Source organism: Scomber japonicus, chromosome 17, assembly GCF_027409825.1.
Source record: "Scomber japonicus isolate fScoJap1 chromosome 17, fScoJap1.pri, whole genome shotgun sequence".
NCBI classification, from domain to species: Eukaryota; Metazoa; Chordata; class Actinopteri; order Scombriformes; family Scombridae; genus Scomber; species Scomber japonicus.
Window position 1 is genome coordinate 16,642,260 of NC_070594.1, and position 27,964 is coordinate 16,670,223.

The 27,964-nt window shown below is 39.9% G+C and overlaps 2 protein-coding genes across 4 annotated transcripts; one reads left to right on the top strand and one right to left on the bottom strand.

Annotated features, from left to right (window-relative positions):
- Nucleotides 1–4,459: 4,459 nt before the first annotated feature.
- On the top strand, nt 4,460–6,350 carry fam167ab (family with sequence similarity 167 member Ab). Its single transcript, XM_053337183.1, has 2 exons — nt 4,460–4,816; nt 6,087–6,350. Exons 1-2 carry the CDS (start codon nt 4,460–4,462, stop codon nt 6,348–6,350), a joined length of 621 nt encoding a protein of 206 aa, XP_053193158.1.
- A 5,400-nt stretch (nt 6,351–11,750) lies between these two features.
- ccm2 (CCM2 scaffold protein) lies at nt 11,751–23,301 on the bottom strand. 3 transcript variants are annotated; one of them, XM_053337235.1, is made up of 10 exons: nt 22,920–23,301; nt 19,021–19,197; nt 18,794–18,877; nt 16,704–16,887; nt 16,221–16,357; nt 15,423–15,558; nt 15,161–15,218; nt 14,915–15,050; nt 14,095–14,233; nt 11,751–13,003 (listed from the first exon to the last, which is right to left on the bottom strand). In XM_053337235.1, exons 1-10 carry the CDS (start codon nt 22,947–22,949, stop codon nt 12,699–12,701), a joined length of 1,386 nt encoding a protein of 461 aa, XP_053193210.1. In that variant the 5' UTR covers nt 22,950–23,301; the 3' UTR covers nt 11,751–12,698. The 3 variants fall into 3 exon arrangements, with proteins under 3 accessions (XP_053193210.1, XP_053193209.1, XP_053193211.1); XM_053337234.1 differs by having other exon boundaries at nt 22,911–23,301; XM_053337236.1 differs by lacking the exon at nt 22,920–23,301 and adding an exon at nt 19,913–20,125.
- Between the last annotated feature and the right edge of the window lie 4,663 nt (nt 23,302–27,964).

A 27,964-nucleotide genomic window follows, 5' to 3' on the forward strand; every position in this document is an offset into this window, starting at 1 on the left:
CAGATGTACAGTTCCAATCAAAAGTTTAGACAGACTGAAAACATTTGACTGGTACTCTATCTAAACTACCCTAATAAATTATAATATATTAACCTGTATCACTATATTCCAGTCTTAAATGCTTCACTATGTAGAGAATTTGTTATTGAAGGTAGATTTCAAACATTCATGTGTGTGTTCACGTGGATGATGGTTGACAGTGTTGCTGAAACATATTTGACTCTTTTAGTGCTAGTTGCATTAAGTGGTGTGAAGACAGTGGCTTGTATTTTTTTGCACTTGTTGAATTTGAGAAAGTTTCATCTGCTTATATTACAGTTTTCTTGGCAGAATATGACTGGTAGTTATCTGACCAATAGAAAGTCAGCAGAGGGCAGCACTCAAGACCCTCCTCCCTATCAACTGTTGTCCAATGCACACAAACAACACAAACCAAAAGGGAGCAATACAGTCACACTGAAGCTGTGGAATGCCACCATATATATTACCACTTCAGGTTTGAACTCTGCTATATATTTTTTGTTGATAACAGTTTTGGGTTGCTGTTATTCTTTGTTTATTTGCAATCATACATGTCTTTGTGTGTCTTTATTTGAACAGAATGAATTCTGCAAAGTCTGGGCACAGTAATCTTTGACTGTCTGTGCCATAAGAATGTAGCACTGTGTGATGACAATCCCAATATGTGTAGACTGCTTACTGAAAGACTGACCAAATGCATTATTTACATACAACTTTCTGAAAATGGCATTATTACGTTGATACACATCAACTTAAGTGTCTTAAACAGAAATGAAGAGGTGGAATTCACAGCTGATAATTTCCCAGCTAGAGTGAATTTTCATCAGCCCCATAGAAACATCCAATATTGAAATTATGTAAAATAATGAATATGATGTTCAACTCATTGAAAACTTGCATAGCCATTATGTTAATAGTGTGTAGAAATTAGGATATTTGGGGCTGTTAGGAATTCCGACTCCTTAAAACAGTAAATATCTGTACTCCTCGGCATGTTCTAGGGTCCTTGTTGGGTACCTGGAGAGTTTCTGGACTGGTATTTCTCATGTGATGGCAGTACTACACTTTTGGTAACAATCAACACTAAACCTTTTCAGTACAGCAAATCAAGTCTGGCTGCAGCCTGTTGAACTATCTTGCAGTGAGAAAACAAAATGCTCTATTTTTTATCTCCATTTATATTGTTACAGACTTGCATAGATTCACACACCAACTCCTAATATGGCACAAGGGAATACCACACTGCATTAATAAGCTGTAAAAAAAATTATATATTGTTGAAGATATCTCATTTTTGTATTTATTCTTGCAAAATTTAATATAGTAATTGAAATGATTCAATGTGTAACCAATGAAAACTTTGGTTAATCAGTGTTTCAGGTTTTTCACGTTTTGTACTTATTGCTCAATTGTTGAAAGGAAGTTTGTTGTTGAAATGAAAATAAATAATAGTGAGAGTGATACAGTTGTCTGGTCATGGGGCTGTGGCGCACTTTAGGTCATTTTCATGCGGCGGGAAGTCCGATGAGGCATTCCTGGGATGTCTCCAAGCAACCAGAACCTGACGCAACCTCCCCGCGCCTCCTCCGGTAGCTCCCTGCACAAAAACAAGTGGACCGAGGAGTAGAAGAGGGATAACAACAGCGGTGGCCGTCACTGATGTGTAGGCTTGGATTCAGAGTGGATGACAACAAGTTGGATTTCAGCAGGGAGATTCCGATAAGGTGAGAGAGTCATCAGGCAGTGAGTATCACTGCAACTGTCTTCCATTGCTGCGGGGTGTCTGAGAAGCTCGAGGAGGTTGCAATGAGTGGCTGCTCACGTGCAGAAATGTGTATTTTTGCTTTTTATTTATCTGTTTATTTTTGCTTGACGGTTTTGTATATGTATGTATTATACTTCAGCCTCAAATCTTGCATTAATCTTTGGACTTATGGATACAGAAATAATAATAATTCTATTGTCTGAGGAAACCAACGAGAATCTCCTGCAATGCTCGTGTGTAAATGAGTAGCACTAGAAGTAGTAGTAGTAGTATTTTGTAGGATGGGGTTGAAATAAAGTAAGGTTTTAGGAATTAATTTAAATTAAATTAAAATCCAGGAAAGAAAACATGCTAGAGTTGCATAGGCTATGTGTTATTTTAGCAATATGTTTTATTTGTTCATTTTTACCTTAGAAATAGTTTAGCCCAAGAAAAAATAATAATGATAATAATTTTATAATGTTGTTCGCTGTGTGTACTTGTGTATTACAGTGTTTAAAATCTAACAGTAGGAATTGTGATTTGATTAAACACATGAATAGAGATTTAGTAGCATGTGTGCATCTAGGCAAGTTCACCTGATGATAGTGATGTCCAATATATCTTTATTGTGTTTGGTTTAAGCTGTAAAGGTGGCCCACTTTGAAATTGTTTTATTACGTTTCTGTTGTCATAATAAAGGAAACTAAGGGATTTGGGTGTTCATCTTCATGAATAGCCTTTGTGTTAAAGTCAGTTCTGTGGGTCAACCTATGAACCTGTTGATGACTTTATATGGATATTGCTCATATTCTTATCAACATCTATATAAGCACATAAATGAACTTTCCACTTCAGCACCTTTGAATGGTTTATATTGTGGATTGGAAAGATAAACTCCAAACCCAAATAAGTTCCTATGAGGTTGTGTTTGTAATGTAGCGATGCAGGCATGTTCCAGATAGAAGAGCCAGACTTCCTAAACTCTTTGGCCAGACCAAATTTTGGCATCTCATAGTCCAACACCACAAAATGAATTTTACTGGTGTGGTAACACTGCAACTTTATGCTGCTAAGCAGTTAAATTCTGCAGTCAAAAGTCCCTGAAACTAGAGGAATGTACAGTATGGGTTATACTTGGATGTCAATTGAGAGATTTGAATAATGGGTATTATGGTCTTTTTTCCTTTACATGCATCAGTGTTGTTATTTTCCCTAGGGTACATTTGATATGCAGGATGTAAATTGTGGCTTCGCTCACTCAAAGATTTTCTGCTGCTGTATTAAAAGTGTCTGGGTTCATTTAAGTGCCCCTTAAATCACCAAGCAGCCAACAAGAAGATCATTGAAATGAGTATTTTACAGGTTTGGGTGTTTATGCTCTGTATTTCTTTATAATTTGTAATAATTGCTCTTTTCATAAAATGTGGACCACTTTTCCCACCCCACCCCACCCCCCACCTTCTCACCCCCATCCCTCCAAACATCTTAGCTTTGCAGTTCTTATTCACAGCCTAAACCACTTCCTTACTGTACAATCATGGTCTTTACAAACTCTTTAAAAATGCATGTGGCATGGATTTTTCACCTCCTTTTATGGTCTCCTGTAACAATGCGGTGTCCAGAGACTCACTGATTCCTGTACAGAATGAAAAGAGGATCCATCCCCGAGCATAAATAGGTCTGCTACTGTGCACAGTCAGAGGTCTATTTTACCTTGCAAAACAGCCAAGCCTATCATTAGATACAAGGGCAATGACTTCACCGCTGGTCTGCTGTGCCTGTTATGGAATAACTGAGCACTAACCACTTATTAAGTGTTTGAATACTGTGTAAGAGGACACTACTCATGAGCTTGCCTTTGCTGGAGCTTTGCTATATCATGTAAGAGGCAGATTTACAGATTTAGTTTGTAACATGTGCTTTTTGGATGCCATATTCAGGAAATGGTGGTATTTTGTGGTGTAATTTTGCTGTATTTGATTCTAACCATGTCTGCCGAGTAGTACTTAGGCCAAATATGCCTATAATGTACAGGATCTGTTAAAGTTGTTTATTTAAACATGTTAATTAGCATGTATTAACTGTAAAAGAGCAAGAACGTCAGCTAGTTGGCCCCACCGCCAGTCGTCATGTTGGTTAAGACCCGAGGACAGGGGGTGGAAAAATTGCTGATTCATTTACTGTGCCTGTGTCGTTGCTATGGAGACGATTTGCTGCTGTTAAATGAAAAGTCTTGGAGGTGTGTTCCCCTCAATGTGCTGATCCTTTATTATCTGATATGTGAGAAACTGGTCGCTCGATTTAAATCAGCTTACAGAATTAGACAGAGAAAGTACACAAACCTGTCACACAGCTGAGCCTGTCACGCCGATGTTGAGATGTTGTCTTTTTGTCAGACGTCATGTTAGATTCATCACTTGTCATTTGGAGATGGTTGTCAGGCAGCAAATGTTTCATAACTTGCATCTTTTTTTCCTCCACAGCTCTAAAGAGTATCTGCTTCCAAAACACCAATGGACATGTCAAACATTGCTTGAAAATTTACTGCAGTAACAAGAACAGTGAGAGGGCACAGGAAGGACAATAAGCAATGTTCATCACCAACAACGAAAGTGACTGCCAATGAAGAGCATTCATCATTATTTTTTATGTTCACGCACTTTTTAGGACCTTTTTGTACAGTAGTTAGCGATGGAAGCACCCTCGGCACCTCCTCAGATCACAGTGGACAGTGCCAGTGTCCTAGAGGAACCAGAATGTGAGGAAGATGTGGCTTTGCCTACAGATGACCATCTCATGACCCTGAAGGCCTTGACAGAGAAATTAAGACTTGAGACCAGGAGACCGTCTTACCTGGAATGGAAAGCCCGACTAGAGGCGGAAAGCTTCAGAGACTCGGAAAGTAGAAAAGGCCCAATCCAAGTGGAGCCTGAAGGGAAGGGAATCACACTCGAAGGGCCTGATGTGATTCAGTGCAAGCTGCCATCAGGTGTTTTGAAGGGATTTGGGAACATCGATGAGGCTCTCAGTTGGCTCAGGAGAGAGCTGGTGAGGCACTTCAAAGTTGTTACTTTTATAATGTTGCATTTAAAGGCCAGAAAGGAGACAACTTCTTGCTATTTAGCTATATTGAACAATGTCCAATTACTGTCTAGAAGAAAATTCAGATTAGTCAGTGAGATTAATTGGGGCTTAGGCAATAGTATTTCTTACACACAGTTTCTGCAAGTGTAGTCACTTTTACTCTGCTCAATTACGCTACACATTTACCAATGGTTCATTAACTTGTACTGAGCATGCAAAGGGGCATTGGCACAGTTAGACTCACACAGTATGTAGGTAAAGTCAGTTCAACATGTTAAAAATTTTGTTTAATGGAATTGTTTGATATTATGGGAAGTACACAAATACTCTTACTCTAACATCTTTCTCATGTTTGTAGAGTAAATTTGAAGCTACAGCCACAGGTAACAAAATCTGCTTACTACTGTAGTGCCTCTGAAAGTCACTAATTATCGCCTCCAGTAAAACCAGAAATCACTGTTTTCACACTTCAATTCTTGTACAGATTAAACAAACAAGTTAATTATTGGGCTTTAGATGTGTTAATAGGGGGTTTGGTCCTATTAACACAGACAGCACCAGACTAGCTGTTTGAACTTCTCAACAGTCTCTATGCTAAACTAACTGGCTGCCGGCTGTAGTTTCATATTCCACACACATGAGAGTGGTATTGATCTTTTTTCAAGAAATTGACATTTCTGTTCATAATATAACAATAAAGTATATACAACATATGTGTACAGCGTATATCTATATATATATATATATATATATAGATATATACATTTAAAATTGCAGATTAGTCCATTGAATATTTTATTTTAATCAATTATTTATAAACAGCAAATAACACAACAAATATGCATGAGCATAAGTTACCAGATTAGTTGGACCAGCAGCAAAAGGCAGCAGCTTTACAAAAACATTCTCCCGGTAGATAAAATGTCAAGTATCCTTGTTGTTTCCAAACCTTTCAACCATATCTCATGGCCTTCCTCCATGCTTGGAGCTGCAAAATGGTCATGGATATGGTTTCACTGTTAAATTATCACTGAGTGCTGAAGTTGGCCCATGTGGGAATTTTTGTTGCAAGTTGTCTAAAAATGATTTACCTGCAACCAGAAGAACAACACTACTTCTTCATGAACATTTATTCAGTTATAAAAGTTGTAGTTGATTAATTGACTGAGTTAATCAACAGTTTTTTTAATGTTTCCGTCTTTATCTGTCTTCATCTCTATCTTTCCTCTCGCAGACAGACATGCGCCTTCAGGACCAGCAGTTGGCTAGGCAGCTCATGCGGCTCAGAAGCGACATCAACAAGCTGAAGATCGAGCAGACGTGTCACCTTCATCGCAGGATGCTTAATGACGCCACCTTCGGCCTTGAGGAGCGGGATGAGTTGTCTGACCTGCTGTGTGAATGCCCGGTCACCCCAGGCCTCGGCCTCTCTGCCCCACTGCGACTCATCGGCGTTACCAAGATGAACATTAACTCACGCCGATTCTCACTCTGCTAGTGGCTGACTGATAGAACTTCAGTCAAGGAGTCGTGTCTAAAAACAGGCTGATTCATACTATCTTTGCTCTGCTGCAAGACACCAGATTATGGTGAAATCCTTTGTGCAATTAGGACACAACCACAATATAGTGAGAAAGAACCTACAGTAGATGTAAACCCTGTTTTACAGTTCCTGTAATGAAAGAGAGAGATTTAGGTAATGTATATCATTTAGCTAGAAGTAGATTAAGAAGTTTAGTAAGTACATATATAGTGTTTTTGCCACTAAACTACACGGCAGCTATACTCTATACAGAAACCTCTCTGTCTTAAAACCACAGCAGATTTTAGACCTGCACGCTGTCCCAACTTGAAACTAAATATTTGCAGTTTTGAGACTACAGAAAGGCAATCTCAAATGTATTCTTGTCCACTTTTAAGCCAGTGCTTTGGTTGTTTCCTGGGACTTAAGTACTTCCCATCTACAAGCCTAGAGTTATCAAGCACATATTATTTGAATATGTTTTTACTGCATACGGTGCTCTGTACCCTGGTAGTCCTCTGTATCTTGGTTCCATGTTCTGGATCTTGATCTAAACATGTTGTGCTTTTAACAAGATTCCTTATTATTGATATGAAATGTACCATATAAACCCAATGCTTATTTTAGTTCATGAGTAGTAGTATCAATTTAGAAAACAATGTTGTTTTGTAGAATATGATTGAAATGATACACTAGTTGGTATGATGGTTTGCAGTCCTTTGCTTACGTTTTCTTCTTATAAGTAAGGACGTCTTGAACAATATTGCCTTTTTTATGCTCTAATTGTTGAGCTCCGGTTAGGAAGTAACCATTTGAGACAGCATTGTCAGCACAGTTATGTAGATAAACATTGAATTATAACCCATATAGATATCTTCGTGTACCAAATCACATGGGTATGGATTATCTTGCTATGTCGGTAGTTGTAATTGGATGTATCATTGGAAGTAACCATCAAATGTGGTCATGAAAAAAACTGTATTTGAATTGTGGGACTATAATATTTGAGCCTATTATGGTCATTATGTAGTTGGAGGGTTGGAGATGTCATTCCTTGTGGCCCAACCTGAAGAAAACCACAGCTTGAAAGTTCTCACACACTAACATAGACATCTCATTGGTTGACCACAGTAGTGAACACTGGGCAGTGAAATTACAAGATTAACGGCAACATTACAGTATGATTATCTTCCTGTTGTAATACAAGACTTAGTATTTAAGTCCCCCCCACCCCACCCCCAATGCCACAACACAAAAATTAACTGCTCTAGTATGTCAACGTGATCTTGTGTTGCTAAGCCACTAAAGCCACTAATTGAATTGAACATACCTAAAATCGGTCCAGTAAAACATCTTAAATGGTTCATTGTAAATGCTGGTATGTTTTCACAACTGAACTGGAAATAAATAATTCACCAAAACATGCTTGGATGCTTTTTGTTTCAATCTTAATGATATAATATGTTGGTTTGTTTTCTTGCAGTAAGACCTGCCACTCAAACACAGGATAAGGAGTCTTTCATCAACACATTTAACCGTGTATGTGTTGAAGTGCTCACTGAACCATAGACAGATCTTAGAAATGAGGAAGCAATCACTCGGAAGTTGAAGGCAGGATATGTCTACACTAAACCCCTAAAATCTACACCTAAAATGTACTTTTAGTTTTTAAAAGTTTCATGGTTCATTGTGATAGATGGCATATCACACATTAACATATGCTTGAACTTTGGAAAAATGAAATGAATCCAGGGTCCCTCATCTTCTTTCTGCATGTGAGCCTCTCTGTCATTTTTGCCCTAATGCTTTTGCACAAGAGCTTGTGTAAACAATTCAGACTCCCACAGCTATGGTTATGTATGAATACATGTGCGTGGGGCTCATGAGTTTTGCATGTGAGAGCCTGTACCCCAATCACTGATCCTTGTGTCTTTCTCCATCTGGAGGGCCTGAAGTGGCAGGTCATGAATGACTTTGCTGAGCCTGAGATTTTCATGCATGAGCTCCAGCTTTATGTGGGCTTATTGCTGCTGAAAGCCACATCTCCTTTAGACTGAATGGATGCCAACGGGGCCATCACATACATAATCTATTGGCCTGCTAATAACCTCAAAGTGGTTTAATTTCATTTTTTAAACTATATTTAAGCTATTGCAATTACAGTGCATACTGTGCAGCAATTGTTAAAAGCAAAAAGTAGTTTTGACTGTGCTTACTTGGACTCCCAACAGCTGTCCCTAGAGTTTTCCATTTTATGAATTTCATGCTTATACCATCTCATTTGCATGACAAAATGATTTGACAGGCATAAAATCAAGTGCTATCTCTGCTGCTGAACCATGAAGACCAGACACTGTATCAGAGGCCACAATTTCTATGCTGAAATTAGGCCACAAGGGTTTAAATAATTAGATTGTTTTGGGGTGATTTGGACCATAGTTATAAAAGATATCCCATTCAATTCAAGGGAGGTTTATATTTATTTTAAAAGTAAGTAGTCCGTTTTTCACTGTCTTGTCTTTTAGTCCTCATCTGTACACAACACGTTTAACCAGGGCCTTTTTTATCTGATGTTCATGACATTGCCAGGAATATAACAGACATGACACCACAGAGATGCAGTTCTCAGCATGACTGAGTTGCAAACTCAAGCACGAACAGCAGAGAGAGAAACCTCACTAAGGTGAACCACAGGGTGAGACTGGCGGGAATCCCAGACTGCGTCTCACGCCGAGCTTTTGTGTAGGAACGTCTCAGCACACCCTGTCTCAGCAAAGATTTACAGTAAGGATGAGACATTTTTGAAGTCGAGAGCACCACTGCCCAGAGAAGAGCACAATAAATAAACAAAGGGGGTTTAACAGCAGTATTTTAACTGATTATTTATTAGGTTATTCATCAAAATTGCTGCTTTTTGGAAGCTAACTTGGATGTCGTCATGACAAAATTCCTATTCCCTCATTTATGACACTCAACAAAGCTAGACCTTTTTGTGACCACTCTATGGAAGACCTTTAGCAAGCAATGTCACTCTTCATTTTAATTGTGTGGAAATAAGTGTTGAATCAGACTGTTTCTGTTGGAGAAACAAGGCGCATGGCAAATGCATGAGGCCTTAAGCATGACCACACAATTAAACTCCTGGTGTGTAAGTTGCTGAAAAATAAGATTTATAAGGTCAGGGGAAGATTTGGCTTGGCTCCTGGACACATATTAAACATGTCCAGGAGCTAAAAAAGAACAAACATAAAAACAGAACTTTCTCAGTGAGTATTATTTGGGGGAAAAGCCCCCAGCTTGCAGATTCTTTTTTCATTTTGGAATGGGCTGAGTGCTCAGATTCAGTTGGCGGGCAATAGGTTTCTTGAGTGGATCAAAATTAAGTGGTGTGATGTAACTATTTTTCAGCACTGGAATTGGTTGGCTAAGGCTCACAGGCCTTTTGATTTAGGTTCTGGCCAATCAAATTTTGACAGAAATGGCAAAAACAAGAAAATCAAACAGTGAAAAGTTTCTACATGAATTTAAGAACAAATTAAGAAGTTAAGAAATGATAGATAACACATACACTAGCGTTTAGCTATGCTAGCAGTTTGATTCAATTTGGAAAGAAATAGTGGTCATTTCACCATTTTGTCTACACTGAAATATTGCAACTATTTGGATGCATAGATCCCAAGAGATAAATCCTTCTGACTTTGGTTATCCTCTAATTTCCCCTTTTTAATTGTGAGTGAAATATTTCAACAACTGAATGGATTGCATACAATTTAGTACAGGCATTCATTCCCTAGAGGATGAATCCAAATGAATCAGGTTATCAGTTAACTTTAGTAGCATCTTCAAGTCAAACCATTGTTGGCCATTGTTTTACTTTGGTTTATGACCTAATACATCAACAATTACAGCAGTAAATGAGGGTGAACATGATAAACATTAAAGGATAGGTTCACATTTTTTCAAGTGTCTTAAAACAACAGTCACTTTGATCATTCCTCCTGTTCATACTGGCTATTAATAGATCCTCTTAAAATGGTCTTTCAATGTAAGTAATGAGGGCCAAAATCTACAGTGTGTCCACACAGTCATTTGTACAAAAATGTGTTAAAAGGTTTATCTGAAGCATATATGAGGCTTCAGCACTCACCATAGTTCCAGAGTTTATCATATCAAGTGGACATGTGCGGGATTTACAGGGTTTTTTGCATAGAATTGATGATTAGGACAAGAAAATGCTATTTCAATGTTCATATGGGCACCTGACTATTGTTTTATGACTGACTCGAAAAACTGTGAACCTGTCTTTTAAACCTGCTTAACACCAGTATCATTATGAGGTTGATATTAGCATTTAGCTCATAGCACAGTCTAAAGTGACACCTTTTCATTCTTGACAACAGTAACCTTTTTCAATGAAACAAGCAACATATAGGCTCAACAAGCTAACACCAGTCTGATTCTTCTTCTCCGGTCCATGAAAAAGATAATTGGCGAACTCTCTGTAAACCAGCTTGAGATCCATTAATGACGTTATTAAACCAAATGATCTATATAATGATTACTTGCTTAAAATAAAACACACTAGAGTGATTCTGTTCTGTCTAAAATTGGATTAGGATGAGAATTTACAGGAAGCCAATTACAATTCCTTCAAGAACTGTGAGAAAGCAGGCAGCAGTTCAATTATACTGAGACCAAAACAAAAACAATCATTTACTCTCCTTCATTACCCAAAACAATGAAGCACCATTGTCACACATGGGAACAGCTAACTAACAAAACTCTGTTTGTGTAATGAAAATTAATCCAGATTTGTACCGTGAGATTATAGGCTCCTTGATTATGTCCTTTTGTTCAGGGCAGACTGTCTCAAGCCAAAGAAGCTATTTGAGCTCAGGTGTAGTGTTCCAGTCTGTACATGCACTCCTATAACCCTGCCCCATTCCCACAACACTATCTCTTGATTCATGGTTATTTTTTACGTTTAAACTCAAAAGGAAACTCTTATAGAAGCGGATTGGTGATGAAAATATAACGAAGACCTGGTGAGTGGTTTTACAGAACGGAATGTGCTCAACTTGAGCTGTCCTGCCAATTTCTCGTCCCTCTGACTCACAAAACTAATCCCTTACTTTGAGGGCATTCAGCAACATCCAGCGTGACAGCTTAGATGAAACTCAGGCTGAAGTTCCACAGCAGCTTAGGTGCATCCAAGCAAATGATCAGTCAGTGAAGATCATAATCAGGATGTATGATGTAAAATCAAATTAAATGAGAAGTTTCACTTCAAACTGCGTGCCAGCGAGCACTGATAACATTTAAGGTGGGTGTAAAGATACTAATCAATTGTATATAACACCAAACAGACACTCAGTGTTAAGTAGCTGTTATTTAATAACCATTTGCTCAACAACTGTAGTTACAGTTCATAATTCCACGTCTGTGTGTGTGACAGACAGTTGGCAGCAGTACTGCAGTGTAAAGGCACAATGACAGATACATGTAATGTCACAAGACAGAACAAAATGAACTGCATGAGAACGAAAACTTCAAAATCACAATGTTACATCAGCCATCAGCTAACTGGCTTTGTCAAATACAGTTTTCACTCAATCGCTTCCATTGAATGAGAATTTTTTGTTTTACAGCATTTCCTTGGTCAGTTTGAATAAGGCAAAAATATATATAAATGAGTAAACACTGATAAATGATAGTGTAAAACAAAGTGGTACACAAATCTTACTGAAAAACAAAACTATATATAGCAAAATGTTACACTCACAGCAACACACGAATGTGAAAAATAAATGAAGAAAACCAAAGTTCTCCTGGCTGATGAAGCTGATTGACCTGTAATAATAATAATAATAATAATAATGATAATTCATAATAATTATAATTATAATAATAATACTACAAAAGCAAAAACCAGTACAGCCTCCATCTTAACCTTCTAAAACAGTCTCAAAGAGTCTGAAGATTGTTGCTACATTGCTGACAGCAGTGGCAGATACTGCCAATAAATGAGTACAAAAACAAAAAAATCTTAAAATATAATCAGAGGCAAATGCAAAAATAGCCAACTGACTGCATGTCATCTACAGGGTCTGCATAAGTGCATTTGTTGACTTCATGTTTCATGTTCAGTTTGTGGGAATAGGTTCCTTGAGAGCTTAGGGGCTATGAAGCATCCTCTTGACAATTAGAGGAAAATACAATTAACCAAATCTTATTTCAGTGCGAAGGATCACCTTCATCTGATCCATTCAGCTCATGTCTACTGGTCACAACTGTAATGTGAGCAGTAGCCATCAGTTCACCATGTCAAGGTGTCACTCCCTCCTGGTCCATACTGCAGCCAAGAGCTTCAATGTCATTACTGATATCAGTGATCATACGGTCCCATTCGTCACCCTCGGAAGCCTCCTGGCCCTCGTCTGAAGCTGCGCTGTCTCCGCTTCCTCCTGCTGCTCCGTTACCGTTGGTTGTGGAATCGGAGGCGGAGCTGGCCGTACGTCGGTAACGGCCAAAGCTGTCAGTGATGATGCCTCGGCCGTCTTTGACACCAATAGTCTCGAGGAAATTCTCAAAGTGCTGGCTGTCCTTCTCTGGTATGAAGGGTCGCAGGCCTGCAGGCAACAAGGACAAAGGTTTAACAAATATGATCATAAAGGGCCACATTTTGCGGTCGCCGCATGTGTCTTTGTTAGTTCCCCCCGGCGCAGTTGTCATTTTCTCACCCTGCGCCCACGTTGTCTAAACAGCAAATGCACTTGCACCAGTCTGTGCGCCTATGGGCGTGTTGGTCTCAAAATGAGGTGTGGTCAGGTGCATTGGTGGCATGTTGCTATTTTGAGGCAGAGGAAAGCGACTGCGCTACTGACCAAAAGACACAGGTCTAAAGTCACTGGTGCATATGTCACTGTTATTAAAGGGCTCATCATCAAGAGTCCACTATGTTCCTAGATAGGCTGGTGCACACAAACATGCAAAACATCACAAATAAAAGGACCACAATGTGAATTCATATTATGATGTACATCAACATATTAAAAAAAGTCACAATGACGTGCCACTATGTATCAGAATCAGTCAATCGCAGTAATGATCAATGAAACTGTCAATTTAGTCTTGTGACCAATCCTGGTAAATCCCCCTTCAAACTAACAATCCACCAAGATGACACTCTGGTTGGTTTATTAGGTGTTATGCCCAAAACACGAGGGGACTTAAGTCCGACCCTTTGAGGCCATGTGCCTGGCGCAGTGAGCATTTTTCCGCCATTGAAATAGTTAGTTAATTTACTATTCTCGGGAACTCGCGTTCATTTAGAACAGGTGGGATTAATCATATTTACGAAGGTCATTTATGACTGTTTCCTGGTGATACGAGTGTTTGGTGAATTCGACGTGGCACACTCATAAATTCGACCTCACAAAAAAAGCATGACAGATGAACATATTCTTACATCTGGCCCAATGTCTGGATATCTTTTCATTAAATCAGTGATCAGATGATTTACACTGTTACTGAAAAAACAAACTAGTCTCACATAGCATGACCTCAGTCCTATAAAGCTAAAAAGGGCTCTGGAAATCAAAACATGGATCAATGACATGGATATCCTTGGGCAGGATGCTGTTGCGACTTTTAGAATTCCAGCCAAATTTAGCACTTTGAATCCCTCCAGTTGACAAGATGAAGTGTAGCGTAGTCGTACCAAGTAGAAGAAACTTCCTGCTGTCCCCATAGAGTTGTCGAAGGTTAATGCAGAACTCATGGATGGAGGCACCGTTACGGTATTCATGGAGCAGAGTTGCAAACTGCTGGATCTCCTGGGATGACAGCTTTGTCCGCAGCTAGAGGGGATAGAAAAGGATATTAAATTAAAAAATAAATCAATTAACCAAATATAAATACAGCTTGTAAAACCTGCCTTAGCAAAGCTTTTACTAATTCTATTCACAATAACAGAAATGGACAAAGAATGAGGAGGTGAAATATGGTGCTTTTCCACTATACAGTTCTAGCACTACTTGGCTTGACACGGTACCAGGAACGACCTTTTCCATTACTATAGTACCTACTCAACGTGGGCTGGGTCGTCATAGCACGGCTGCACGAAACTGCAGTGACTTCGTTTTATATGTGACACAAACACATAAACAATGGAGAACATGGAGGCGATGGTGTACTTGCTGCTCGGCCTGTGCCTTTTGTCACACACAAACCAAGAGAAGAGAGCCGAATCGCTTTAACGCTGTTGTCGGTATTTAAAAAATGCTGGGTTTGATTCTTGTGTGGGACGGCTCATGACTCTTCCAGTGACGACTCTCTGACCAATCAGTGGCCGGCAGTCAGTTAACGGCACATTTAGTATCGGATCGGCTCGGCTCGCTTGGAACCTCGGCAGAGTAGGTACTAAAAAAAGTACCAGGTACCAGGTACTATCCCTAGTGGAAACGCAAAAAAAACGAGTCGAGTCGAGTCGAGTCGAGTAGTGTTAGAACTGTATAGTGGAAAAGTGCCAATAGTCATACTGTGGTCATGTAGTCCTGAAGCAGCTCTGCAGCTGTGGTGCTGAGTTCTCCTTCACTTGCAGTCTTCGTCTGAGGGGAAGCTGGCGTGGAAGCTGATGGAGAATTCCCGTCTGCCTCCATAGAAACCTGGAAAGGACTGAGAGTACAAGTTGCAACATTTTCAGAGAGGTGTCAAAATCGGTCTTGATCACAGTGCCTGAAATGTAAACCTGTCACTGAGGTAGAACTCTTCAACTGAGTGCTTACAATGTGCTGGCGTCTGTTTCAAATGCCTCCTTAACATCCACTTTGCTTGAAGAGTCATCTGCAAATTGAAGGTAATGGGTATTTACAGGTTTGTAACAGACTACTGCTCTGAAACTTTAGTACCATGGCAAGACTCCAAAGTCTGTAATATGACAGTGTATATCTATTTGATATACTTATTTAACAAATAATAGCAATCATCTTTTGAACATGCATTTGTGGTGTTTTTTTCTCTAAATAGCCGATCAGTTCTTTTTCTTACCACTGTATAGAGAAAGGTGTCTGGTGGGCGTAGTTGCTCCATCAAAAATGGCTCTGTCCAAGAAGTCGATGGTTGATTCGGTGTAAACTATCTGAAAGACCTGGCTGAGCAAAAGACATAGCTCCTCTGCTGCTGCCTGGAAGACAAAGACAAGGGAAGCAATTAACAATGCACTCTTTTTTTATATACAGTTTTTGGAGCATGTTTTATGCCTTCATTGGATAATGATAGTTGAGAAAAAACAGGAAACAAGCAGAGGGAGTGACATGAAACAACATGCAACAAAAAGATCTGCTGCCGATGTCACAGCCATGTGGCAACCGTCCCAACCAGCAGGCTACCAGGGATTGCAAACAATGGACTCAAGTGAAAACTACTTTAAGACACCACAGACAAATCTTTTCACATTCATGTTGGCATTATCTTGAAATAATGTAATATCATTTGAAATGATCCCTCTATGAGATTGGTAACAATTTCCAGTCAACATATCAGTAAAAATGCATGAACTTTTTTTTTTTAATTAAAGAAGTCAGCACCCATCTCATTGTACCAACAAAACTGCTTCTTGAGGATAATTTATGACGTTGTTCAAATTACATTCAGTACAGCAACAATTTAATTTCACATTTTAAGACTGTCTCAGTAAGTTAACTTGGTTTAAAAGCATCATGTTTAAAAGTTATTGTTCTCACCCATTTAATTACACTTAACCTAGTCAGCAGATTTCCATTTAGCTGCTCTAAACATGTTTGTTGTTAGCATGGCTTCACAGCAAAAAAACAACAAAAAAACAACCTTATTATCAACTGCCAGCACCAGCAGACAGCAGACTTCCACAAGCACAGCTCCGCTCTCTGACAAGGAGCTCAGGGTCTGAGATTTGTTGAGATCAGGACACGAGCTGGGGCAGGGAGAGCCTCCTGACTCCTGGGCTGAAAATACACCAAAATAAATATGATTATTCATTTGTCGCCAACTTAGCAGACAACACTTTTAACATTTTTGAAATATATGAGTTGTTTTGGGACACATTATTTGAGTATGTAATTCCACATTATTGCACATTGCTTTCCTAGTAATGTCATTTAAGCACTTTTGAAACTGGATTTCATATAATCAGATCTTCATTGGTCCCTGTTTATTAACCGTCCTTAAGCAATCCCATACCGCAACTTCAAAAACATACTACAACTGTATGACATCTCTGTGTATTGAGTTTCTGTAAGCTTCATTTTACATCTCAGCTCTGACAGGAGCCTGTATGTGATTTTGTTTCACCTGTTTTGATCACAACAAAGTGCAGCGAGTCATCCCTGATGTAGGACACAGCAGCAATATCATGGATGGGCACTCTCAGGATGATGTCCTCTCCATCGCGCCACACAAGCTTGATGTTGTATGCTGACAAGCTCACCACTGCGTCCTGCTCTGATGTCAGCTGGCCTGCCAACTGATGTGACTTCTGAGAAACAGACAAACACGATGGGGGTCATTATCTATGTTATGATGATTTCTACATACCATATATGACAGCTTTAATATTCAATTCACCATTGATAAACGTAACTATTAAAGCTTTTATCAACTGTATTCTTTGGCCCATATTTTTGTAGAGGAGCAACAATCAGTACAAGCAGCATTCAGACTGTTTGACGGACAGTCAAATGAAGCTGCATTGTACTATGGTTGATGTCACACTAAAAACAGATATCTCTATCTCTATTTGTGGCGCAACATCAGTCCATTTCTGCTTTGTGATTTTATCTGGAGGATCAAACTAAATACTTGCTGCAAAAGACTAATGCTTAAATTATACATGCATTTCATTTGAACACTCGCCAAACAGGATCCCCCAAAAGATAACATTTAATGTGTTTAAAGCAGGACAGTCAGTAAACTAGTCTGCACTGATCTCTAAATGGATGTGGGTGATTGTTACAGTATCTGCTGTCCATCTCTGCTTTATACTGTAAGAAAAGCTTCTCTTTCAATTAATTAAATCCCTGCAGAATCTGAGAGGTGCCGTCCCAGAGTGCAGCGTGTTCACTGTGTTCAAGTTCAACTGTCTTCATCAAGTCTCCTATGTCATTAAGGCTGCTACAGTATAACCACACACGACAGACTGGTCGATTAAAACTCAATATTCAGCTTTTTTATGAAGGATGCATCATGTTAGCAGAGCTCATCAAAGTCTATTTTTGCCACTTTTTTTCAAGCAAAAGTAGAGTCTTGCTCTCATTTCAACCTTGAAACACACTGCAGTGCAAACGCTGCTGTATAACATTAAATACTGAACTTTGTGACTGTGCATGTTGAGATACATTAGTATCATTACTGAAAGTGTGTTCATGTCATGACTCTGTGATCTGTCCATTTCCTGAAGAAAAGCTTTCTGTTTGTTGTGAGCTATGAGAGCAGTGATGTGACTGAGAATTATATCACCGCACCCACTGATCTCTATTCACCTTCCCTCGGCCTGTTTGCACTTTGCGCTGCTGCACATTCATAAACCAAGACAGCACGTGCGCATGGAGACGCCCACACAGTCTGTGCGGCCCAGACATACCACCTTGCACTTGCTGTTGCACTTGCACAATTAAAATTAGGCCATTTGTTTGCATAAAAGGGATTGTACTTATTAAGGGAAGTCTGTGTAAAGTCAAATCATTGATTTACTTCTAAACATATTATACATGTTGGAAAATGGTTACAGAAAACACGTGAACAGGCTATCTATGCAGTACTGAATTTTGGAGATAGAGCCTTAAACTGTTTCTCACCCTCTCATTTTTCCTGATTTTCTTAGCCTGCAAAAAAAGGGCTACCCCGTGTTGTAGTGGCGTACCCGCATGCAGCGTGACCTTGGCCCCTCCCCTACTATATAAGACCGAGAGTCCACTCTCCTCAGTGGTTAACCTGCCTAGTGGCGAGTTAACCACCACTAGGTTACTACATATAACACTACTACTACTACAGCTGAGTTAGCTGCCGAGCTAGCAGCTGAGCTAGCGGCAGAAAGCTCTCAGAAATAGCGTCCATGTTTTAGGTAGAGGTAGTGACTTTGATTGACAGGTGACACTTGGTAGGGGCGGAGTTTGAGCGAACTCAGCAAGCACGCCCACAGTGTTTGGTAGCAGAGAAAGAGGCTGATTTTTACACAACTTAGAAGCCTAATTTCATATATTTGGCGATTTTTTAATCATCAAATTTGGCAGGGTGGTTAACAACACACTTTTCTGTGGTATGTCAAACTCACACTGACTTTAATATTATTTGTCAGTTATGAAAAATATATAAACCGATTAAAAAAATAAAGAGAATTATAAAAAGTAATTGATCACGTTAAATCCTCTTAGTCAGATGCTTACCCTTGCATTGTCAATGAGCTGGAGGACTTCTGTCCGACTTGATGGGTTCAAGTATCCTGGAACTGATGTCAGCTGCCCCAAATACTGAAAAAGACATAAAATGCACTAAAAATAAACCAATATGTCACAGAACAAATGACTAATCTGTTATCTTCGTCTAATGAATGAGCACCACTACATTTTCAGTTTTCAGTTAGGTGATCTCTACCTCTGCTGCTTCTACTCACTTTAACTTCCTTCTCAATGTAATCGTTAAGCAGGATGTCAGGGTCAATGCGGTGATCAGGCTGAGAGAGTGAGAAGGTGTGGAGGGCCCTCCGCTCAGTGGCCTTCTCCTGGGCCTTCTTGTCCCTCCCCTTCTCTCCTTTCAGGAAAACTCGCTTGAACGGAGACACGATGCCAGGCTAGTGAAGAAAGACAAAGAGAGCAGGGTTGAGAAAAATTACAATACTATTGTGTTTGCGGTAACATAACAAGAAACGGTCTCTTCTTTTGTTGTCAAAAGATGTGATTTAGTGTGTGTGGATATATAGAATGTCAAACTAAATTAAAAGCCAGAATTTCTGATTCTCTGCAAAAGCACATTGTGTATGATTACAGGATTTCATAACCACAGCACACGTGATGTAACTGCAAAGAACTGGCACCACAGTAAAACTTCCAAAAAAAAAAACTTCCACAAAAAAGGAGAACCTACATCAAACTTCTGCTAACTGTGGTACTTGCATGCCTTGTCATTTCTGCTGTCCCTGACCATGCTGTTAAGCTGCAGAGTAGCAAACAGCAGATGGAAGCCCTCTGTGTGTTACCTGAAATACGCGGATCAAATGTCAACAGTAGCATGTCCAAAGGGAAACTGCATTTTGCATTATTTCCCCATTTACTCAAAAATGTCTCAGTATTTGCTTGAGAACCTGTGTAGAGTTTTGCTTGGATCAAGTAAAAAAAATGCATTCAAATTATCAATAAGCTCTCATATCAAGTGGTGCGATATCAACATTGTATTACTGTTAAAGAGCTCTGTGAAATTTTGGGCATTATATTAACCCTGTAAGCATGATTAAAAAAAAAGAAAAAGAAGCACGTTTCTAGATCCGATGTATTTTTAAAACAGCCTACCTCATTCTCCATGAACCCAAATGCTAAAAGAGTTGTCTATTCAACGACGGGCACGCAGCTCGACTACAGATGCTGCTCCGCTCACACTGTCTGAACCGGTCACCTGTTGCTTCTCTTCACAAACAGAGACAGCTGCCAACTGGTGAGAAACACGCCGGATCAAACAGTGTCTGAGTGTATGTGAGGGGGTGCAACCTCACAAAGGAAGGGAAGTGTTTCTGTCTCTATACACCAGCACAAGCACAGGAAGGGGACCAGCCACAACTTCCTGTGATGACACGCGCGTTCACACTCTGAATATTTAAGCTCTCTTAAAAAGCTGCGGCTGACTTCTCTTGTTGTTTTGAACACTGCTGCAAAGTGAGGTGTGGTGATGAGAACTTTACACCACACCTTTTGGTTTTAAAAGGTGATGTGATGAATGTTTAATCCACTCACCCTGTCTCTCACACTGACTCACTCATATACAGCACTGCTAAACCACTGACATATTCTATAATGCTAACCACAGAGTTCACATTTACAATGATCTCTATCAGAAAAGGTCACACCTGTGTTGGAGAACATCACAAATGCAGCAAAGGTCAGAAAGGTGCATTTAAATCTTTCATCCTATGTGAAATTAATTTCCTTTAGACCATCACAGGACAGCACCAACTATGTATGACCACTGCATTATTCAACAGTATGTAGCTGAAGAAGACAAATGCATTAACATTGTATGGCTTTTACAACTGAAATGTGAGACGTGAGCTACTGTATCTGACCCAAGTGAATGGCCTTAAGATGCCTTTTTTTGGTGAAGGTCTGTTATCAAAGAAAGAAATGAGGTGGCCTTTCTGTTGTTTTGTTTTACTCGTATTTAGCGTAAAGCAGAAGGGTATAAGAATTAAAATCTTTAAAAATAAATTATGTTTACAAAGAGCTGTTCACAGTGAAGAAAGCAGTCAATATTTGAATGTCCATGTATATTAAGCAACCTGTTTTTCTTCATTCAACACAATGCTCATGTTTCCCACAACGGCCTCAAAGTAAAACTGTATGACCTGCATCTCAAGAAATACTCTGCAGAGCCTCCATTACATTATACATGTCCAACCCTATAAGATCAGTATTCTTATTTTAAAATCCATTTTTGCTTTCTTCCAGTAAAACAAAATATAACCTATGCCAACCAATAATATCATGACATTCATCGATCAATCAATCCTCAACTTTTAGCAGCACATTATGAGAAGCTCACTCCACGATATCCCGCCTGTCTATTCGGTTCACTCAAGAAATGCGTCACAATATAAAAGTTAGACACTTTCAAAATGCTGTTTCATCTGGATTTTAAATTGTTCTTCATTCTTTAACTGTGTGCATCTATCTAGAGAAATAACCACTCCAGCTGGGCTGAAAACACACAAATGTACATTACATTACACACAATGTGTGAGTCAACACAACCTGCATTCCTGTCAGGTAAATCAGCTGTTCATTACCCAGATCATTATTTTCCACATATCTTTGACAATTACCAGACTCAGAAAGTTTTCATAATCATACTTTAACCTGCATGAAAATATAATGCTCCATACAGTGAATACAAAAATACATCTGGGTTAAACACTGTTCGCTACTACCACCAAGTGGCACAAACAAGAACTGCATGCACTGGTGACAATGAGCCCTAAAAAGTGAAAGTCTTTTAAACCTTGTCAATAATTGTCAGCATCATGAGTTAAGTCTCGCTCCAACGGTCCTACAGACAAGCAAAAAGAGGTAATCAACAGAATTATAATATTATTCACATTAATCAGTACTGAAATTAAAGGGAAAAATTAAATAATAATCTCAGCTAAAGGATTTTTGGCTTTTCAAAAAAGCCAAAAAGTGCAAGGTAATCATTTGAAAATATTTATCATGACTATTTTTGATTTATGGCCACAAATAGTCAACATATCATAAGTGATCACATGTTTTGAGTGGAACTTTGGCAGACTTTGGATTAGTTAGCACTGCTGGCAAAAACATTTCCTTGTGACAATAAGCCCTCTAAGTACTGGGCTATCACTTCATTTCCGTCCAAAAAATTCCTCCCTCAAAGAGGAGGAAGAAGTAGATGGGAAGTAACTTTGGTGTTTTTTTGTCATGGAAAAATGATGGTATGACCAGACCACAGCATAGTCATAACAAGACACAACACTTCTCTCATGCTGCTCAGTCGGAGGGCTTGCTCCTCAATTTCCTCCAAGGCAGAGAAGCTCAAGAAGATACAACATACAACAGGGATAGAAAACAAAGGGATGTCTGCAAAAGAAAGGTCAAGTATGTGTCTGAACATACAGGATCCGGGAGGTGGATCATTATATAGTATGTGTGAGAGTGGGTAGGAATGACTGACACTGATAGCCGCTGCCTTTGACAGCTAATATTGAACACACTGGGCTTCAACAACCCACGCCTTAACATAACAATGAGAGTTATGACTCCAGGAAGCTTGAAGTGCCTTTCATTATCTTTTTAAAAATACTGTCACTGCGGTTAAAAAGAAAAAGAGAGAAAAAAAGCTTCAAAACGGATAATACGTTGCCCTTAACAATACAACAATGCCCGGGGATTTCCTTTACATTTACCACTGTCAACACCCACGACATCTAAATATATACTAGTGGACTAACGAGCAAGGTGTGCTAAAGTTGGCATTTAGAGAGCCATGACAAATGAAAACCAAGTGCTATTCCTGCACTGGAACTGGAACTTGAAACAGTTCACTGTCTCCTTTAAGCCCAGTCTAATCTTTACATTATCCCCGATGGGTAAATCACACTTTTCCCATTTAACCACACGTTGTTCAATCGGATGTAAAGTAAGTGTGTCGCTGTTATCGTGAATGTTTTGCTCCCCTCAGCCTCATAAGTTGAGTTGATATTTGGCTAAACTTAGCTTGACTAGCTAGTACGTTAGCATGCTACAGTTGGTCAACTTGTGGACTGAAAAGTATGGTAGTTACCCGACTTGCCTTTTTCACTTTTTTCACATCATCCTCCATTTCTACGTAAAGGTCCTCTTCTTCATATTCACTTCTGGGTGGAGATCCGAGTGAGACAAGACATAACTTGCGACGCTTTTTGACCAGCACTCATCCGACAAGTAGTTAGCCTGCTAGTCTACATTAGCCTAGCCTAGCCTAGGATTGGTAAAGAAGTGATGCCCGAGTCTGAGCTGATAGCAAAAAAGCCATCCTCACGTCTACGTTATACCTCAACCATTAGAGAAAACGCCGGTGTCCCACCAATTTCAAAACAGGGCGTGCCGCTGTGCAGCTAAAAACGGCTAAAGAAATAGTCTGTAATGAAAACAAACTCGGAGAAAACTGTCAAAACTTTTCAATCGTGCCGCCATTTTGGGCGTAGAGCTGTGGTCCAGCATGCTTTGCTTTGCACACTGCAGCTGCTACTGTGTAATGACAACAACAACAATGATACAATAATAATAATAATAATAATAGTAATAATAATAATAACACAGACAAGTCGGTAAACCTGAAAGATATTAATGTGTTGTCATTTTCATGCAGATTTTTCCAAGGTATTCCAAAATAATTACTGCATAAGACCTATGAATGTAGCCACCTTTAAGGTTTTTTTCCCTCATTTTTTAAATATTTAACATGTTACTGAATACATACATTGCTGTTTTGTAAATAAATCATGATGTGGGCTTATTTGGCGCATATATGGGCTTAAATGGTGTCACAGTGCCAATTAAGCCCATGCCAGACTTTAGCTTTTTTTTCTTCCATAAAATACCTTCATTTTATATTCTACAATCTACATGAAGTAATGAAAGCAGAGAATGAGAGATAAATCTTTTTTTATAAGAAATTATCTCCCTTATACATGACATCAGTATCCATGAAAAACACCTGAACGTAGATTTTGGTGGGCTTAATGGGTACACTTACCCCAACAGTTGAAAACGTTTGTTAGAAATGTCAAATGTAATAAGTTACATTACTTTTATTAAGTAAGGGAAATAGTTCAATTACTTACATTTTAAATAGTAACCTATTACATTTTAATAGTAAGTAACATTCCTATCCCTGATAATATAGCATAGTATATTAGATAACACTTTACTTGAAGGTATCGTCATAAGAGTGACATGACACTGTCATAACTGTTACATGACACAGTCATGAACGTGCCATAAACATTATGTCAATGTCATAAACTGTAAGTGTGGCTCCGTCTCTTTATCTTTCATAAAAAACACACTTCAATTATGGAGCGAGCAGGTAGTTGACGCGTGTCTTAGGTCACAAAAAACTCCACAGTTCTTCTTTCTCACGAGGGTTTATTGAAACCTTTCTTAAAGTTACAACAAAAAAGAAATAAACTGTGCAGCAATCCAAACTTAGGAGATAATCATTATCATAAATCCACTTTTGTCACGTTCACGGCTGTCACGTTCACGGCTGTCACGGTCAAAAACTAGTGTGCTCTCCTCGCCTCCATAGTCATACAGAACTAAATTACGCACATAGGCTATCACATTACGCACGTCTCAGCCAATAAGAAGAGAGCAGCTGCTATTAACCAATAGGTACTCTTATACCTCAAATAATACATAAAGGGTAAATTCAACAAATTAAATTATTTACCATCTTGTGTGTAAATTACAAAATGGCTCTAACATAACCTGCCCCTAATTGCTAGGTTAACAACATATCAATTACCAAACACAAACACTTAGAGCCCTTATCTAAACAATAAATCCTCTTCACATTTTTTTTTTTTTACATGTGATTCAAGGTAAATAAATGTCTTCATTCAAAACAAACAAACGAATGTCCTTGTCTTATTCAGACTCTTTTAGTCTTAACGATGCCTCCTCCAAGAGACATATCTTGGTGATGGGTCTCTCTAACGTGCTTGTCTTGGTCTGAACACAGACACTGCGGACCGTCCCCTTTGAGTCCGGCATGATCTTGACAATTTTCCCTATCAGCCAGGAATTCCGTGGCGCAGAGGAGTCCACAATGAGGACGACGTCTCCCAGGCTGAAATTTCTTCTTGTTGTGCTCCATTTTTGTCTTTCTTGTAAAAGAGGTAGATACTCTTGTGTCCACCTACGCCAGAATAAATCTGCCATATATTGGATTTGCCTCCAGCGGCGGCGTGCGTAGAGGTCATCCTTGGAGAAGACACCTGAAGGAATATTTGGCTGTGTTCTCATCACCAGCAGATGATTTGGGGTCAAAGCCTCCAGATCATTGGGGTCGTTCGAGGTTGTTGTTATGGGTCTGTCGTTGATGATACTCTCCACTTCACACAAGAGTGTCTGTAGACCCTCATCGTCCAATAACTGTTGTTTCAACAGGGAACTTAGGACTTTCCTGACTGTTCTTATTTGGCGTTCCCAAACACCTCCGTGGTGGGATGCAGCAGGTGTGTTAAATATCCATTTAACTCCTCTTCTCAGCATTGATTCTTGGATCTTAGGCTGGTCCAGGTCTTTTAAAGACTCCTTCAACTCTCTCTCTGCACCGACGAAATTAGTGCCGTTGTCGGACCGGAGAACAGACACTTGTCCTCTTCTGCTTAGAAAGCGACGTAGTGCATTAATACATGAGCTGGTGTCGAGGGAATGCGCTACCTCTATGTGAACTGCTCTACTGGTTAAACACGTGAAAAGCACACCATATCTCTTCACTTTGCTGCGGCCTCGACTGACTTCAAATGGGCCGAAGAAATCCACGCCGGTGTTTGTGAAGGGCGGCTTATCTGGCAACAACCGATCTTCTGGCAAATTTGCCATTTTTTGTTCACCGGCCTTAGCGTGTAGTCTTCTGCATGTGTTACACTCTGAAATCATTCTTTGTATTGCTGAGCAGGCTTTTGGTATCCAGAACTTCTGCCTCAGTCTGGCAAGAATGTAATTTCTCCCGGAGTGTCCTGTCGCTTCATGTATGTGACGGAGGATGAGTTTTGCGATCCAATCATCTTTGTGCAAAATAGCCGGGTGTTTGGCATCCAATGGCATCGCAGACCGGCCTAGCCGTCCTCCTACTCTCAGCACTCCGTCTTTCAAATATGGATCCAACTTAAAGATATGACTATCCTTTCTGACGTGAGCCTTTCCATCCAGCAGGGCTTTAAGCTCTTCTGCATATTTTCTTCTCTGACACAGGCGAATTAACTCTGTCTCCGCCATGGCGAGATCTTCAGTGGTGAGAACTTGTTTTCCAAAGCTTTGCTTGTACTTAAGCATCTCTTGCTGGAGCAAAGACTCTGCTTTAAATGTGTCGTTTTCATGTTTCTGTATTGTTTCTTGGAGCTCTTTTCTTTTCTGTTTCATGTTGAGCAGGATCTCTTTTAGGCGTATCAGCCATGCTGTTGCTTTCTTGAGTCTATACCAACTTGAAAAGTGACGTACAAACTGGCTCATTACGTCCATTTTTTCATCTGTTTGCACCAGAGACACTTGAGCTGACCTTTTGACCTCTGCATCTTCTTCTTCTAAGAAAATGGGCTGGTCTGGGCGTTTAGGCCATTCATCCTCAGATCTTAGCAGGAACTCTGGCCCCTGTATCCAGTTCTTGCTCTGCAGCAGACTCTCAGCACTTAACCCTCTCGAAGCCTGATCCGCAGGGTTGTCTGCTGTGCTCACATATTTCCACTGCGACGGCTTTGTAGCTTCTTTAATGAATGAGACTCTGTTAGCTACGAATGTCTTGTAGCGTGCAGCATCATTTTCAATGTACTTTAATACTGTCACACTGTCTGTCCAGAATCTTGACTCACTCAGCTGCAGCTGCAGCTCACACTGAAGCATCTTATCCACCTTCACAGCTATAACAGCCGCTGTTAACTCCATCCTGGGAATGGTAATCAGTTTGAGCGGTGCCACTCTTGACTTCCCGATCATGAATGAGATGAGCTTCTGGTCCTTCTCATTGGTCAATAGGAGGTAAGACACAGTGCCATAGCCGTCATTGCTGGCATCAGAAAAGTGGTGCAATTGAGCCGTTTTGATGACACCAAATCCTGCAGGCTTGATGCACCTACTGACACAGAAAGATGACAACCTTTGTAGATCTGACAGCCACTTTTTCCATTTCTTTGCTTGTTCTTCTGACACTGTATCATCCCATGCCTTTTTCTCTTTGCAGAGTTCCCTCAGAAGCAGCTTGGCAGGAAGGACGAAAGGTGCCAGGAAGCCCAGAGGGTCGAAAGCTGAGCCCACAACTGACAAGATTCCTCTTCTAGTACATGGTTTTTGCTGTACTTCAATCTTAAGCTTAAACATGTCAGAGTTTGTGCACCAGTGGACGCCTAGCGCCCTCTCTGTGGGTAGCTGGTCGTTATCCAGATCAAGATCTTTAATTCCTGAAGCTCTGTCTTCTTCTGGAATTGACATTAGCAGTGCTCTGGAATTACTTGTCCACTTGCTCAAGTGAAATCCTCCACTGAGGCAGAGTGTTCTCAAATCCTTTGCGAGCGCAACAGCGTGCTCGTCTGATGACACTGAGCTCAGACAATCGTCCACATAAAAATTGTTTAAGATTGTCTCAACTGCTTCAGGCGATGCCCATGTTTTTCCGTCTTCAGCTGTCCTCCTTAATGCATATGAGGCGCAGCTCGGTGAGGACGCTGCTCCGAACAGGTGAACACACATTCTGTAATCTGCTGCCTCTGAGCTCAGGTCGCCGTCCGGCCACCATAAGAAGCGAAGCAGATCTGAATCCTCCTTGGGTACCTTCACCTGGTAAAACATGGAGTCAATGTCTGCCATCATGCCCACCGTATCCTTCCTGAACCTTGTCAGAACTCCTACCAGCGTGTTCGTGAGGTCAGGGCCTTGAAGGAGTCTGTTGTTCAGTGATACTCCCTGATATGATGCAGTACAATCGAAGACAACTCTTAACTTTTTCTTTTTTGGGTGGTAAACTCCATGATGAGGAATGAACCAGAGTCTCCCATCCTCACACTGCAGTTCCTCTTCTGGGACCTTGGTGGCGTAACCTTTGTTTACCAACTCTGTCATAAATCTGTTGTACTC